The sequence below is a fragment of the Notothenia rossii genome (genome assembly GCF_949606895.1).
Source record: "Notothenia rossii genome assembly, chromosome: 9".
Classification (NCBI taxonomy): Eukaryota; Metazoa; Chordata; class Actinopteri; order Perciformes; family Nototheniidae; genus Notothenia; species Notothenia rossii.
This window is the reverse complement of record NC_136907.1, coordinates 28,346,773-28,361,346: the sequence shown is the minus strand read 5'-3', so window position 1 is coordinate 28,361,346 and position 14,574 is coordinate 28,346,773. Positions and strand designations below refer to the sequence as shown.

General features: G+C 40.6%; 1 protein-coding gene across 4 annotated transcripts in view; it reads right to left on the bottom strand.

The window, feature by feature from the left end:
- Positions 1 to 1,702: 1,702 nt before the first annotated feature.
- The window catches only part of hlcs (holocarboxylase synthetase (biotin-(proprionyl-CoA-carboxylase (ATP-hydrolysing)) ligase)), a 31,126-nt gene continuing 18,254 nt past the window's right edge, over positions 1,703 to 14,574 (bottom strand). For all 4 annotated transcript variants that reach the window (XM_079650315.1, XM_079650316.1, XM_079650317.1 and 1 more), the window contains 5 exons: positions 4,581 to 4,648; positions 4,253 to 4,413; positions 3,883 to 3,997; positions 2,973 to 3,186; positions 1,703 to 2,295 (listed from right to left, as the gene is read on the bottom strand). In XM_079650315.1, coding sequence (XP_079506441.1) covers positions 2,124 to 2,295; positions 2,973 to 3,186; positions 3,883 to 3,997; positions 4,253 to 4,413; positions 4,581 to 4,648 — 730 coding nt within the window. In that variant the 3' untranslated portion in view covers positions 1,703 to 2,123. The remainder of the gene's footprint in view (positions 2,296 to 2,972; positions 3,187 to 3,882; positions 3,998 to 4,252; positions 4,414 to 4,580; positions 4,649 to 14,574) is intronic.

Below are 14,574 nucleotides of genomic sequence, written 5' to 3'. Positions count from 1 at the left end.
GGTATCATTGAACAACTATTGAATAACAGAAAAGTTTTGCTAAGAGAAGAAAACTTGCAGATGGATTAAAGAAAGCTGATGAATCCACAGGCTGCCTAATGTGCTTCTACTAAATACTGACCTCAAGTTAACACATTTGTATACATTAGACATATCATTTTTGCTTTCATGTGATAATTGTCAATCAATTTGAATTGTGTTATGATTTGGGAGCTGCTCAGTTTCTAATACAATATGTCCCATTAACTCACAGACCTTCCCATTGTTCCCAATCAACACACTTGGTCTTAATTTGATGATTCAGTGAAGAATGAAGATTTCAATCTGTGTCCAAATGATATCATTTATTATTTAAAATCACCAATTGATAAACAGAGAGAACATAAACTGCTTTTTATTGTACTTTGACAAATCTTTCTTAAACATGTAATCAAAATGACTTTAATTCTATGATTTGATTCTTCAAACTGTCTTTTTAATTCACCAACAAATAATCTGACTAGCAAATTTAATAATGATGTGTTTCATCTTTAAATCTGGACTCACATGAACTAACGTGCCTACTTACATTATACTGACTCAGTCACTGAGTGTCATGGTAATAAAGCCAATAATCCAGATGGAGTAAACAGGCTTTCTTCTAGTATTTCATTCATGGCATGAAAACACTTACTTCAGAACATCCTGTGGCGTGATGACTTCCACATTGGCGTGCTGTTTCTGAGAGGGGGAAGAAGAGGAGGAAGAGGAGGAGGACGGATGTCTCTGTGAAGCACCACTGCATCCAGCTCCAGCAGTTTGAATGCTTCCTTTGACGTTTTCACTTCATCTGGGGAGGATGGTGCCGAGGACAAATGATGTGTCCTTAAGTGGCTGTGAAACGGACTTCAGACACACACAAGCACACACACATACACACACGTCAAATCCTCAGGATGAATCTCTTTCCTCTGCAGTTAGTGCTGTTGGTAACACAGGCCTCTACAGTCCAGTGGTAACGTTGCCCGCTTGGTAACTCAACCCCACACAACATTTACCGTTGAAATGATAAACGGACTGTGCTTTTCCAGTCTTCACAACCACTGAAAGCCGTTTGACATATACAGGTCATTCATGCAGAAGCTGCCATATGATGGCATCAGCTCAGACTAACATTCACACACACTACACAGCACGCCTATCTGGAGCAGGTTTGGGTTAGGAATCTTTCCCAAGGACACATCGACATGTTGTCTGCAGGAGTCAGGGATCCAACGATAGGTGGAGACCGCTCAACCTCCTTAGCCGCTCACTCCAACACTCTTGTCAACACAACATTTACAAATGCAATGAATTTGTATAGAAACTCATCAATGAACTTCTGTTATGCAGATACTTTTTCTTCTGTCAAATCTACTGCCATTCCACTGAATAACTCAGCCACAAAGGGTACCATTACAAAGATGATTCACTGAAACTTGCCAGAATGTTACATTCAATGTTTTGCTAAAATCTTATATGAACTATTTTATTTTCAAAACTTTGAATTACCATAACTTTATTTAAGATAATATTAAAGGTCAAAGCAGCTCTTTCCCTGCGAAACCATGAGGATATTGACAGTTATTGCTTCTTTCTGTCTTTATATCTTGTATAATCTGGATGTTGCAGAGCGCTGTGAGCAGGTAAGTGAAAGTTATAGTATAAAGACAAGAACAACATGTTTCTGTGGAAATATTTATTTTGCTCCAGCTAAAGCTGAAACGATGACTGTTCTTATGTAAGTGTGAAACCAAGTTAGCTTTTCAGACAAGGGGTGCAAATTGAAAGACAATGGTTTGAACTGGTGGTCCCAAAACAGAATCAAATCAAACCAATGTTTTTGCTCGTGAGCAATCACTGATGCAGATATTACTTTTGTTATGCATGTAGATGCCATTAACCCCTCTCACATCACAGTTTGTCTTCCAACAACTTATCCTTAAGCTAACCGATACCCACACTGTAAGCCAGGAACATATTTAGTGCTTAACCAATTAGAAAACATGGATACATTTATACTGTATACTGTAGTTGCATTAGATTTTCTGTCAGAGTGGTTGAGTCTGTTGCCAGAAACCATGATATTCTGTAGTGATTTGGTCCTAACGCTGCTTGATGACCACCAGGTTCTTCAGCATGTCGAAGGAGTTCCCATCGGGCTCCACTGACACCACGCCCTGCTCCTTGTTGTGCACCTGCAGGAAGCCGTTGTGGTCCAGGCCGACCACCTCCGCCTCCACCCCGTCCTCGCTCCAGAGCCGCACCCGGGTCCCGCTGAAGGCGAGCACAGAGGGAGAGTCAGTGCTCTGCTCAGGGTGTTTCATGAGGAAAACACACATCTCTGCAACTCAAGTGCTATTCATTATCCTCTGAGAGTGAGAGTGAGATAAGGCTAGGACTCCCTCCATAGAATCATAGCTTTCTGCACACTTTGCACATTTGATCATAGCATGGAATGCATTGCAAGGATATCTCAACAGGCCAGATGTCCATGAAGGATTTTTTTGTCGGATTTGTTTGCATTTAAAGTGAAATACAATATACAATCTATGTGGTTCTTTTTGATTCATGCTGTAACTATTTTAATACAATAATGAATATTACAAGAGCAATCATTTTGATTTTTTGTTTGAAATGAATTCAATTAAGATGAATGCATTTTCTATGCCAGATTAAATGACAACACCAAAATCTAAGTGAGAAAGTGTGATGCATATCATTTCATTAGAAATGGTTGGGGGTTATGGGGTTTATGCAGGATGTCCCATAAGGAACCAGTCATGATTCTTCCGAACCACTTGTGGTGTGCAGTATTTTAACATAATCCTATATCGGCTCAGCTTGCTCAGAACCATGGCTGAGCTGGAAACAAAAGAATACATGGGGCTAGTCCACAACTTTCCCTGAACGCGGCAGTAATGAAACGTTAAATCACAGTCTGCAGCACTCACCTATGCAGCCATCTCTTGTAGTAGGTGGGCAGGACAGCGTCGGGGCCCCCCTGTTGGAAGCTGCAGATGAGGGCCTCCAGGAAGCTGACGCTGCGGGCGATGATCTGAGCGCAGCAGAGCGGGGGCAGGCTGCAGCCCTGCTGGGTGTTGTGCTGCTGGATCAGGTCATTGATGCACACTGTGGGGTTACTGTTGGTCACGTTGAACCCACAGCCTGCAGGGAACATCAGGTCAACACATATTATTCTGTACTCACAAGAGGCCTGTTGCAAAATACCATATTTTCACTATTGGTGACTATTTGTTCCAACTCTTGATTGTACAGAAAAAGTAGGTTTCAGGTGATGGAACACTGAATGTGACACGGAGCTGGTGAGTTTGTTGAATCATTAGTAGGAAGGGTTGAAGCCTGTAACACAAGATTTTCATCGCCATAACTACACTGTAGCTATGTTTGTATGACTAAATAAAGAAGCTTGAACCTTGATGCAGATAAGGCAGCAGCAAAAAGAAGATTGGTGATGCAGCTTTTGTTAATTATGCAGCAAAGCTATGGAACAAAATACCTATAGACATGAGGGACGCCTGCTCTGTGAAGCTCATAACTCCTGCTCTCTGCTGCACTCCGATGCATTTGAACCTGTCACCTGATTTTGTGTTGTATTTGCACTATCTTCCTTTTAACTCACAATTTTATCGTCGTACCTTTAATCTAAATGTATTTCTTATAAGCTATGTTATGTTCGTTTTTATGTTTTTTACTGCTAACTGTATTCTATGTTCTGTGAGTATTTTAAGCGATGTCTATTGTGAAGCACTTTCATCTGCAAATAAAGATTATTATAAGAGTGAAAAAGAGAAATGTCAGTTAAAGCCTGCTGACTCATTAGCTGTGATTAAGTGTTGTTACCTATGAGCAGATGAAACGTTGATCCTATTACTGTGGAAGTCACCAGAACCCCCCCGAGCTTCATCCGGTTACCGTAGTAGATGTCATTGGGCCACTTCACCCTCAGGTCTAAATCCTGATGAAGGATAAAACATATTCCAACACCATCAATCATCAACATAACACATTTTCCTGAAATACAAATACACTGATCTTAAAAGTACTACCACTTACTTTTACTACTCTGTAATACAATGCAATACAACAGACAACTTCTTTGATGTCTGAGATGTATTCAGATGTACAGTATTTGGTTCAAATCACAGAGATGTGCAGTCACATAATATGTTACTGATGATGGAGCTGCGGTAGGGAAATTTGGATGTTATACCTGGTATCCAGGAAGGGAGCGGACAGCCTCCACCACCGCCAGAGCCACCAGATGCTGCAGGAAGGGGATCCTCTGCCCCAGCCTGGAGCTCAGCTCCACCTGCAGGGACAGGGTGAACATGGCGCACCCCGGGGGGCTGAGCCAGGCGTTCCCCCCCCGACCTGCAGCAGCAAACACAGGACAGAGACACTAAGGTACCAAACACCAACACACAATTCTGACAAATAACATGAATGAATCCAAATTGAATGCAAGTGAATCTGCTTCACCTTAAAACCATTGAGGTAAATGTAGTGTGAGCATGTTTTCAGCGAGCAGCAGCACTGACCTCTGCCCTGGATCTGTCGACCAGCTATCGCTATCAAACCCACGTCCTTTGGTAAGTGCAGAGTCAGACTGAAGGGAGACAAGAAGGAACAACACAGACATGTTAAAATCTTCTTCAAAATGACTTAAAAGGACTCCTACTTTAGCCTTGCTCTGTAGCTCTATTAACAACATCAAATATTGACAGTTAATAACCTCAACCAAAGAGGTTATGTTTCTGGTTTGGCTTTGTTGGTTTATATTTTTTCAAATAAAATCAGAGGTATTATATTACCCCTGTTCGCATGAAACAAAGCAAACATCCATACATTGTTCACACACATCTGTGTTAAAAAACATATTATATGCACAATGGACAAAAAAGTTCACCTTTAAAGCAAGGGGTTTGGGAGTATGACATTGTTTACAATGGATTACTCCTTCTGTGGTGCACATCCGGCTGTTGGCGACTACCTAGATCGCAACCAGGAAATTAGTATGCCATGGTTCACTGCTACAACAAAAAAAAGATTTGATCTGATGATATACGTGGTAACCATTGGGACCTCCCAGAGTATAGCTTTCAACAAGGAGAGATCCAGTTGATTTTTTTATGATTTCAGACATTTCATTAGCAGTTTCTCAATTTGGATTCTATATTTTAAAGGATTTATCAAGACTTAAACTACTACGACACCACTGACCCCTCCAACGGTTAATGGTAGCTTTCCTAATGCTGCAGTCTTTTACGTTGACCACCTTTTGTTTTAACAGCAATACCTTTTGGCTAATACTGCGCTCTCGTTATGGTCTGGATACAGTACACAGGAAGACATACACTTACCGGGAAAACACTAATCCTCTGTGACACTGTCCTCACTATCAGCCAAGCCTCCACCCATGAGCTCGGTGCAGTGTACCTTCTGACAGACTCACACACAGCTATATAAAATGGCAGTTTTCTGAAAATGGTGTCAACACGTTGCTGGAATAGTTACTCTATTACTCCATTAGTTGATGGATAGATTATTAGTAGTTTTTTTTTAATCATTTTTGAAAGATGCAAAAAAGCTTGTTTGAGAATATTTACAATGTGCATGGACCAGTCTAAGCATTAAGAAATCTGCAGATGAATAGATAATAAAATAAGAATAAGTTGCAGCCATAAAAGGTTTAACACTTTTTTCAAACCAAAGAAAGAAAGATTTAATATTTTTCCACCACCAACATTTGGAAACCACGAAGCTGACTGAACTTGTCAGTTTCTTAATAACTATCACGTGAGTTACAGTTTAAAGTGAAGTTTTATTGCCATGACCACCTTGCAATCTTATCAATCAGCATTTCATTAACGCTCATTGGAGAGTTGGGGGTAGTTAATACCAGAAACCGAAGAGAACATGTTTGCACATTCTCTCATCTCCAAATGCAATTAAAGCTGATCCAGTGCAGCCGCCCTCTGTTGGCCACTGAACAAAGATGGTGGAGCCGCTAAAGCAAGCGAGCAGGGCTTTTCTGCTATTGTCATGCAAAGTGGTTCACTGGTAAATCAGCTTAAGCACACAGGGAGCCCCAACCCAGATAGAGCTTTGTAACGGACTTCTCTAAGAAGTGTTTATCAAAGGGATAGATGGATAGCTCAATCTAGACTCTGAGCTCGGGGAATTCTGGTGTGACAGGCTTGTTACTGCTGACTAAATTAGCCATGAGCCTTCGTAAGCCTTTGTCCAGATGATAAGTACTGCTGATTATGAAAAGCATGACAGGACAGGTCTTATAACAACAGTCCGGTGCCTTGTGTACTTTTCTTGTTGAAGACATTGAAAGAGATGAGAGTCAAAAATAGGCTTCAGCCATCTGAACACAAATAAAGTAAATATCTGCCAAAGTTGCAGCCTTTTTATTACTTTTTATTATTTTATCTGTTACTATCCTTTTTGCAGCTCAATAGGGAAACACTCTAAGTAACGCAAAGACACATTTTTATACTAAAGATCTTCAGCTCATGGTACCTATTAGCCCTACTATGGTAGAAAGCAGAGTTATTAGTGGTTCCAAGAGTCTCCAAAAGTCCAACAGGAGCCAGAGCCAGCGATCAAGCCCTTCTGTGGAACCAACTTCTACTGTACTTTGTCTTCTGGAGGCAGATATCCTCTTCACAGTTAAGAGCAGGCTTAAGACCAGCCCTAGCTTTTCTAGACTGTCCCTTAGAATAGACCTTCAACTTACATCTTCAATCCTTCAACTCTCTTCTCCTACTTCTTTCTGTTCGTACTAATGTCCCATAAATGCATGTGACTAACTCAGAATCTGGGTCATTATCCCAGGGGTCTTTGTGTATCCCCTTGGGCCGTATTAAAGGTTACTTCTAGATCACGAGTGGTGGCTGTGCCTGTTACCGTGGTCCGGCCTGACTACCATGTTATCATTGTTTTGGCCTGGAAGATTGTTGACAACCTCCTGGATCTGGATCTGGATTAATACTGAGCAGAACCCAGAGGTATCATGCTCAGTGGGGGATGGATGATCCCCGCAAAATGTCTCTTAAAATTTGCTGGAAGCACTCCACGGTTTCTGCGATGACAGCTTCTTCTGGTAGCAAGTTCAACTCTCTGATTGTCTCTAGTTGCGAAAATTCGCTCAAGGTTCAAAGAGTTGGCTTTGCGGGTTGCACTTCTTCTAACTGGCTCTAGGTACATTGATGCATCAATGGCTGAGATGTTGTGGACAATCTTGAAGAAGAGAACCAAACGAGCCAATCGCCGCCTTTCACTTAGTTCCAACCAGTTCAACCGCTTGAGCATTTCTGTGACACTGCTGTCCCATTCATAATCTCCAAAAATGAATCTTGCACCTCTTCTTTGTACTGATTCAGGGCATCATCAGGAAGCCGAGCGAACGGTTTGCCTGTGTTACAATTTGGCCAATGTGTTGGCCAAATTTCAGGTTGTTATGGATTTCTACCCCAAGATAAGGCTGGTGGGTCACCTCTTTTAACACCTGGCCACATAGAGTATAGTTTTTAATGTGCGGGTTTGTTGATCTGCTTGTTCGTAGGACGTAGCACTTACTAGTACTAAAGCACATTCCCCAAGTGTTAGCCCATTCCTGAAGTCTAGTCAGGTCACCCTGTAGGTCTTCTTGGTCACTTCCATTTTTAATAGGCCTGCAGAGCAGGCAGTCATCCGCGAATAACCGCACTGTAGATGCTACATGTGACGGCAGGTCATTAATGTAGCATAAGATCCTTCATTTTCATATACATTCACAAGGATACTTGTCATTTGGATTGGTTGTAAATATGATGTATTTGTTTTGAAATACGACAGCTATGGTAACACTGTCCATCCCAGGAGAAGGATCCCTTCCTCTGTTATTCTCCCAGAGATTTTTTCTAGTTATTCCCCCTTGATTGTGGGGTTTCTTTGGTGTGAGCAAGGGTCTCCAGATGGTGTGTATTACAGTATGGTGCAAAGCCTCCTGAGACAAATGTGTATTTTCTTTTATAATAGGCTCTATAAAAAACATTTGATTGGTTGATTTCAAAGATAGCCTCTTTTGTATTGTATTAACTCAGCCTGCTGAAGCATACTGGAAAGGGATCTTTTAACAGCCAATGGGAACAGAAGGAATGACTAGAAGCACAATCTGTTTCTATGATCATGAGCACCTGACGATTGTTTCCAATCAGCCTTGATACATATGAACCTATCCTTTAAGTTCACCTATGGAGTGTTCTTTTGTAACAACACTTTTTGCAAATCCTTTAATCTATGCAAATATGTCAGCCAGACGTGCATTGCTGCTAGCAAAGGAAAACATATGGGGGGGAAGTTAAAAAAAAAGCCCACAGCTTGAGGAATTTGTTAGCTTTACTGAAGCTGATTACAGTGGACGTTTTGTATAGTGCTTCTGCAGCCAAGTAACTGCCAACATGTGCTCACTAATGAAAGAAAAAAAGATTTTAAAAACAAAACCCCGGGTCTCTGCTGTCAAAAACACATCTTTAGTCTCAGATGGAGGAAGTCGTTGTGAAAAAAAGCCTACTACATATGCAAGACAACAGGGGAAATGTATTTGAATGAATTATGTTGGAGTAGAAATCTTTTTATCATAATATCAAATATTTCAATATGATTTGATAAACACACACTATAGGCAAACTAGTCGTTTTCTGTGAGATCTTAATGTAGGGCAGATCAGCTGGAGCATGACCCTGCTGAGGGTGAGGCTGTTAGGAGGGGCTCAGTCCCTGCTGAGGGTGTAACGGGGCAATGCTGCTGTTTGGCAGGACCACCGAGAAACAGCCTGATCCGTGACTGACAGCTCTCTGCCATCAATCAACCCCTGTGGAGACCAAGACCAGGGGCCCAGCTGGCTCTCCGGAGCCCTCAAGCTTCAGAAAGGAGCTTTAAATAGGAATAGCTGGACCTAACAAGACCAGTAGGTCCACCTCTGAACGCCTCTTCTACTGGCTGACACAGAACGGAGCTGGGGCTACAAGTGAAAATGTACTCCATCCAATAGAATGGAAAAACCTATATGTCATTTAAACGTATATGGAGGAGAAAAACGGACAACCCCAAAAGTATAACCCAAAATATAAATTGTAACAATGGTCTGCTTTTATAAAGTGCTTTTCCAGTCTTTGCGACCCCTCAAAGGGCGTTTCGATTGGAGGACTATACCGCCTGAGATACAACCGCCCCATCCATCACTAATAAGTAAAGCAATAATGATACACATCTTGTGTCTTAATACTGTAATGATAACACACTAATGGCAGGTTTATAATAAGGAAGGAGGAGTGTGGTTATGTCTTAATGTGTTCCTGTGTACTTTAGTGATCTCTATGTTGGCCAGCTCAAGGCTGCAACACTGGGAGATATCTGCTTTCCTCTAAAGTCAATCTTATAATGAATGCAAATCCACTGAATGTAACAGAGAAAACCACAAGCTTTAAAAAAAACAACTAAATGTATTATAAAAATATATATAATGTATTATAAAAATATATATAAGAAAATAAATCAAAATATTAAAAAAAGCGAAACCACGATATTGCATATGTAGGGGGAATCATTAATAATAAACCTTTCAGATGATGTAGTGCTAGACTTATTGTACAATGGAGAGATCACTAGAGCAAGCAACTGTTGAAAATAGTCAATTAAAACAGCAAATAAGTGGGGTATACAAAAGATGGAAACACTCAATACATGATGACTTGAAGGGAATGATTGCCCATTTGGTGACACCCCATCAGTAGGCGAGACACTGGTGGAACGTTTAAGCCGTTAGGACATTGTAGGTGGCTTTTCAAAAATGATGTGTGTTTGAATTCCCACAAAATCACTCCTAAAACACAAATCAGACTCAAAATCCAGAGGGAAAATGTAAGATATTTTCTTATCCAATTTAAAGACCGATAACAAGAAAGAATTGACCTTTTAACAGAAATCTGTTCACTACAGCCACAAATGTGGATTTATCGACTGTTGAAAATAGTCCCCAACAAATGCACCCTTTCCACTTTTTTGAGGAGCATGTGGTACCGGTTTAGAACATTGCTTTACCTTTAGAAATTAAACTATTTTTATGTTTTTGTTCTTTTTTAAGATTTAAAAAGTGGACTATAACCTGAGTGCAAAAGAAAGAGCAGGACAGACTGCGAGGAAGACAAACACATTGCTGGTCTTTTTAGGTTAAACAACAGATGTATAAATGCAGAAACATGCAAAAAACTATGTTAGCAAAGAAAGAATGGGAATACATAAGCAACCATGGAACAGGGACCTGTTTGCACCCTATAGGAGAAGACGATCAAACGCCACACAGACAGAGAAATCGGGACCTCTGTGGTGTTACTCTCACTACTAAAATCTATTTAATCTCCTCAGATCACTCTGGGACCACTGTCATCTACTCATTCCAACAAGACCAGAACAAAGACGTACAAAGTAGCATATTTGACAGACAGAGAGAAGAGGCATTGTCCCAAGAGGAAGAGCTTGGGCATCTAAATCCCCGCTCAGGACCCTTTGTTTTAGAGGGCAGCTAAGCCACAGGGGTCACAGTCCAAGGTACAGCAGGTCAGGAGGATAAACGCCCACCAGCAGAGTCATCTGAGAGAGGTGGAGGAGGATCTGAGATCACAAGCTACAGGCATGTCAGCGTCTTTCTCACACACACACACAAACAAGACTAATGACACCGACACAAAGAGAAAATAGGGGGCTCTGCAAATCATCTGTTAGGTGGGTCTTCTCCAACAAACCTAGTAAAGATATTTCCCAGCAGCACCTGTTTCTTCAAGAGTGATATTTACAGACAGATGTAAAGATTCCAGTCCAGTAAAGGTTCAATTAAACAGATTCTACTACAACGTTTTCAGCAAATCTAACTAATTAAATGGTTGGATTTTATGTGGTGGGTTAAGATATAATTTTTCTGAAAGCCATTTATCTCCGGAACCATTCCCCCCCAAAAAACCTTTCACTTCGCAGATTAAAATATCTCAGATTAAAAGATTATTTCTGCCATCGATGCTCATTTTTGAAACAGGATTTGCCGTGCATAAGCGTGTTTACATTGATCATTCAGCGGCATCAAAGGGATGATCAATAAGAGAGGACAAACTAATCTGTAAATGTGATTAATTGAGCTAATCCTGTTTACTGAGGGACAGCAGAAATTATCATTTCCAAATAGCACTATTGGAAGTGATCAATGAGAGGGCTGCTCCATTAACGCAGGGCAGCTGAGGCACCGACGGATGACCTTGCTCTGCTGACGGCCTGTCTGGGCTCGGTCGGCCTGGTCAGGCAGAGGTTCTGGGCAGCAAAACACAATCATCCATTAGTCTGAATATAGAATCTAAAATGTTTTTGGCCAAAGCAAATCTTCCTTATGTCGTATTCCTGCAGCTTACATCCCATGCTTTTATAGATGCCATAGTGGCGATGGGCAGAAACATGCTATTCTCTGTGCTGACAGTATCTACATACTGTGTATGTATACTGACTGCTGATGTCGCTAATGAGGCAGGCTTAACCTCTGCTAACAAAGGAAGTACCAAATCTAGAGGTTCATTTCATCATATTTTGAGAAAACTACAGAAGAAGAGCTCAACGTTAACGTGGGATCTGGTGAAGCTCAGGATAGGAAAGGGAGATATATGAGAACATGACTATGAATGATTATGTTTTAAACCCCACAGAAGACAGTATTATAGGTGTGTATAACAGCACATGCACCTACTGACCAACAGTAACACATAACAGGAGCTACAGGGGGCTTCAAAAATCATAAAAGTGGTGTTAATAGGTAGAGATTTTGTTTTTTGCTGTTTGTTCCGTTGCGATGTTGACTTCTGGGTCGGCCTACAAAAATAATTTCATTGACATATTCTACTTTTTCAGGCATTATAACACCTGTATATCCCTCTTTTAACACCATCACTCTGTAACTACAGAGATCAGGTGAGATAACATTCTTTTAGCGTTTATTATTTTAATATTTACAAAGACAACACAATGTAGTTATAAAAACAATTTAAGTCAGTGTAAATTCACAAAAATAAGTGATTTCATCTAGGTTTAGATTCTCTGTACAACAAGTAGAAATTGAAATACGTTTTTGAAGAGGGTTTGTATTTGTAGAGTAGATGGTAGTTTCCATCATACTAATGCAGTCTCTGGATTGAAACACATTGAAGTGCTTTCTGGAAGGCTGCTGTGGTCTTTTGGAGCTGAAATGAAAACCTGCAGCTCTGGACCCTGTACGAGACTTCATGACCTTTCCCCATCACAGCTCCAGAGTATAACATACCTTCCACAGGACATACAACTTCAAGTCAAACACTGCACCATATGTTCCCCAGAATAAGAAATGGGGACGTTTAGGCATCTGCTTACAATCTTTTATAATTGCAGGTGGAGCATGCAAGGTCAATTGGGCCAATTTGATTTTTATGGTCAAACCTATTGCCATAGTTATGAGGAATCCATTTTCCCTGCACCAAACCCCCATGCATGTTCTGTGGTTTGTCTTTTTCACAGGAAACAGGACACTAATTCCATACAGTGTCAGTTTGGATATTGGATTGCCTGTCAAAACAAACAGAGCCTGCCAGGACTTTTGCCCTACAACTGGAACAGCTTTCAGTAGAAGAAGGGTGTTTTTCTATTCTGTACGGAGGTGTTACACTGCAGTGACTGTATGCTGTTTACGTGACTCTAAGACACAGCAAATGTGACATTATGACAGTGTTTGAAAAAAACGGGTAAAATGCCAAAAACATCTTCCGAATGTGCAGACAGCATGGAAAACAGAATCTGTTCGAGAAGAAGGAAAAATCATCAGAATCCCATTTACATCCATCGGGTTTCTCTTCCTTTATCCATCAGAGAAAAATAAAAGGGGGAAAAATAATACAAAAGTAAAAGTGGGCCCTTGGGTTTTCATGTCTGAGCCTGAAGCTCTTACAAGAAAAAGTCAACAAGTAGGAAGTGTGTTGCTCCAGGCGCAGGGATCAAGTTCAGCAGAGCAGGAAAAGAATCATTATGCTCTCTGAGCAGCCAAGTGGTGTTAGAAAACCCCTAAAGTCTCTTATCCTGGCTTTTCACAAATAAACACTTCCACACTTAACCAAACACCAACAGCTTGCCCACAATCTCACACACACACTCACAAATAGGGATGAAAGTAATAACTCATAAATCAATTCTTGGATTAGCTGAAAATCACTCACTAACATTAATGATGACCGATTAATTGTTTAGGTCAAAATGGCAAATATTCTCTTGATCCAGTGGGTATTTATCATCATTGTTAAGTGAGTATATTTATTCGGACTGGTGGTTGGAAAACATACTATAAGCTTCTTTAAGACACAATTATTGGACTCTAAGATCTTGTGGTAATGTAATTTTTCTGGGAATCTATTAAATATGTAAATATAGCAGTAAGAGCGGTCTGACTGAAAACACAATTTTAATCTCTACTACATATGCATTTTAGTAAAACATAAATGTATCATATCCTCTATTAATAAGAAAATTAATAAAAAAACGGCCCTGTTGTTATTTCTTACATTTGGAATAAACACAAATGTGTAGGCTACTGTGTGTGTTTTATGTACTTAAAGACTGATCACTATGAAAAATGGCTATACTAACACTTTTTGATATGTGTTGCAGCTAAAGCATTTAGTTTAGTACTAAAAAGTAATGTGGTTTGATACCTTGGCTGACTGATGTGTATATGTCATTTGAGAAAAATTAGGAAAATAAGTTCAAACCTGTGTAACAAAAGGCCTTCTCAGTAGGCCTACTGCATACATGTTATGTTATCAATATTAGTAAACATGAATTAGACAAACATTTAGTGGGCTTAAAGATTTTGTACAACAGACTGTGTCCCTTTTTAAGCTTCAGTTTCTTAAAAGATAAAAAACAAAAGAAGTGATAATAGGTCAGCTTGAATGGTGTTTGTAGGTGATATGCCGGGCTGTTGGACAGAGCTAAGCTAGCGTTTCTCCGTTTTGATGCTAAGCTAAGCTAGCTGTTAGCTGTAGCCTTGTTTCATCTGGAGTGGCTATATCAATCTTCTCATGTAACTACACTGATAACAAACAAGAGCACTGCCCAGAAAGGCAAACTATTCTCTAAAAAACATATGAAACATTTGACACAACACTGAAACACCCTCACTATAATGGATACCCTGCTGCACTAGCAACAGGGACATGTGCGTCTGAAGGGCTGCTGAGTGTGAAGCTGCTCACTAAAAGCATTGAGATTTCAGCTGGGTGTGACCTTGAGAGAACACTGTCCTGTGTCTCAGGACTGGCTATTATTAGCCGCTGCCTGCCAAACAAAGCCTTAATACCCTGGACAAACACTCCGCCTGCCAGCCATTGAGCCTCAGCTTCAAGCCTCAGCACTCAAGTGACTGAACCTGAGTTTCATCAGCTCCTCCATCTCAGCCAGCACTGACCTGCAGGCACTTCGCTT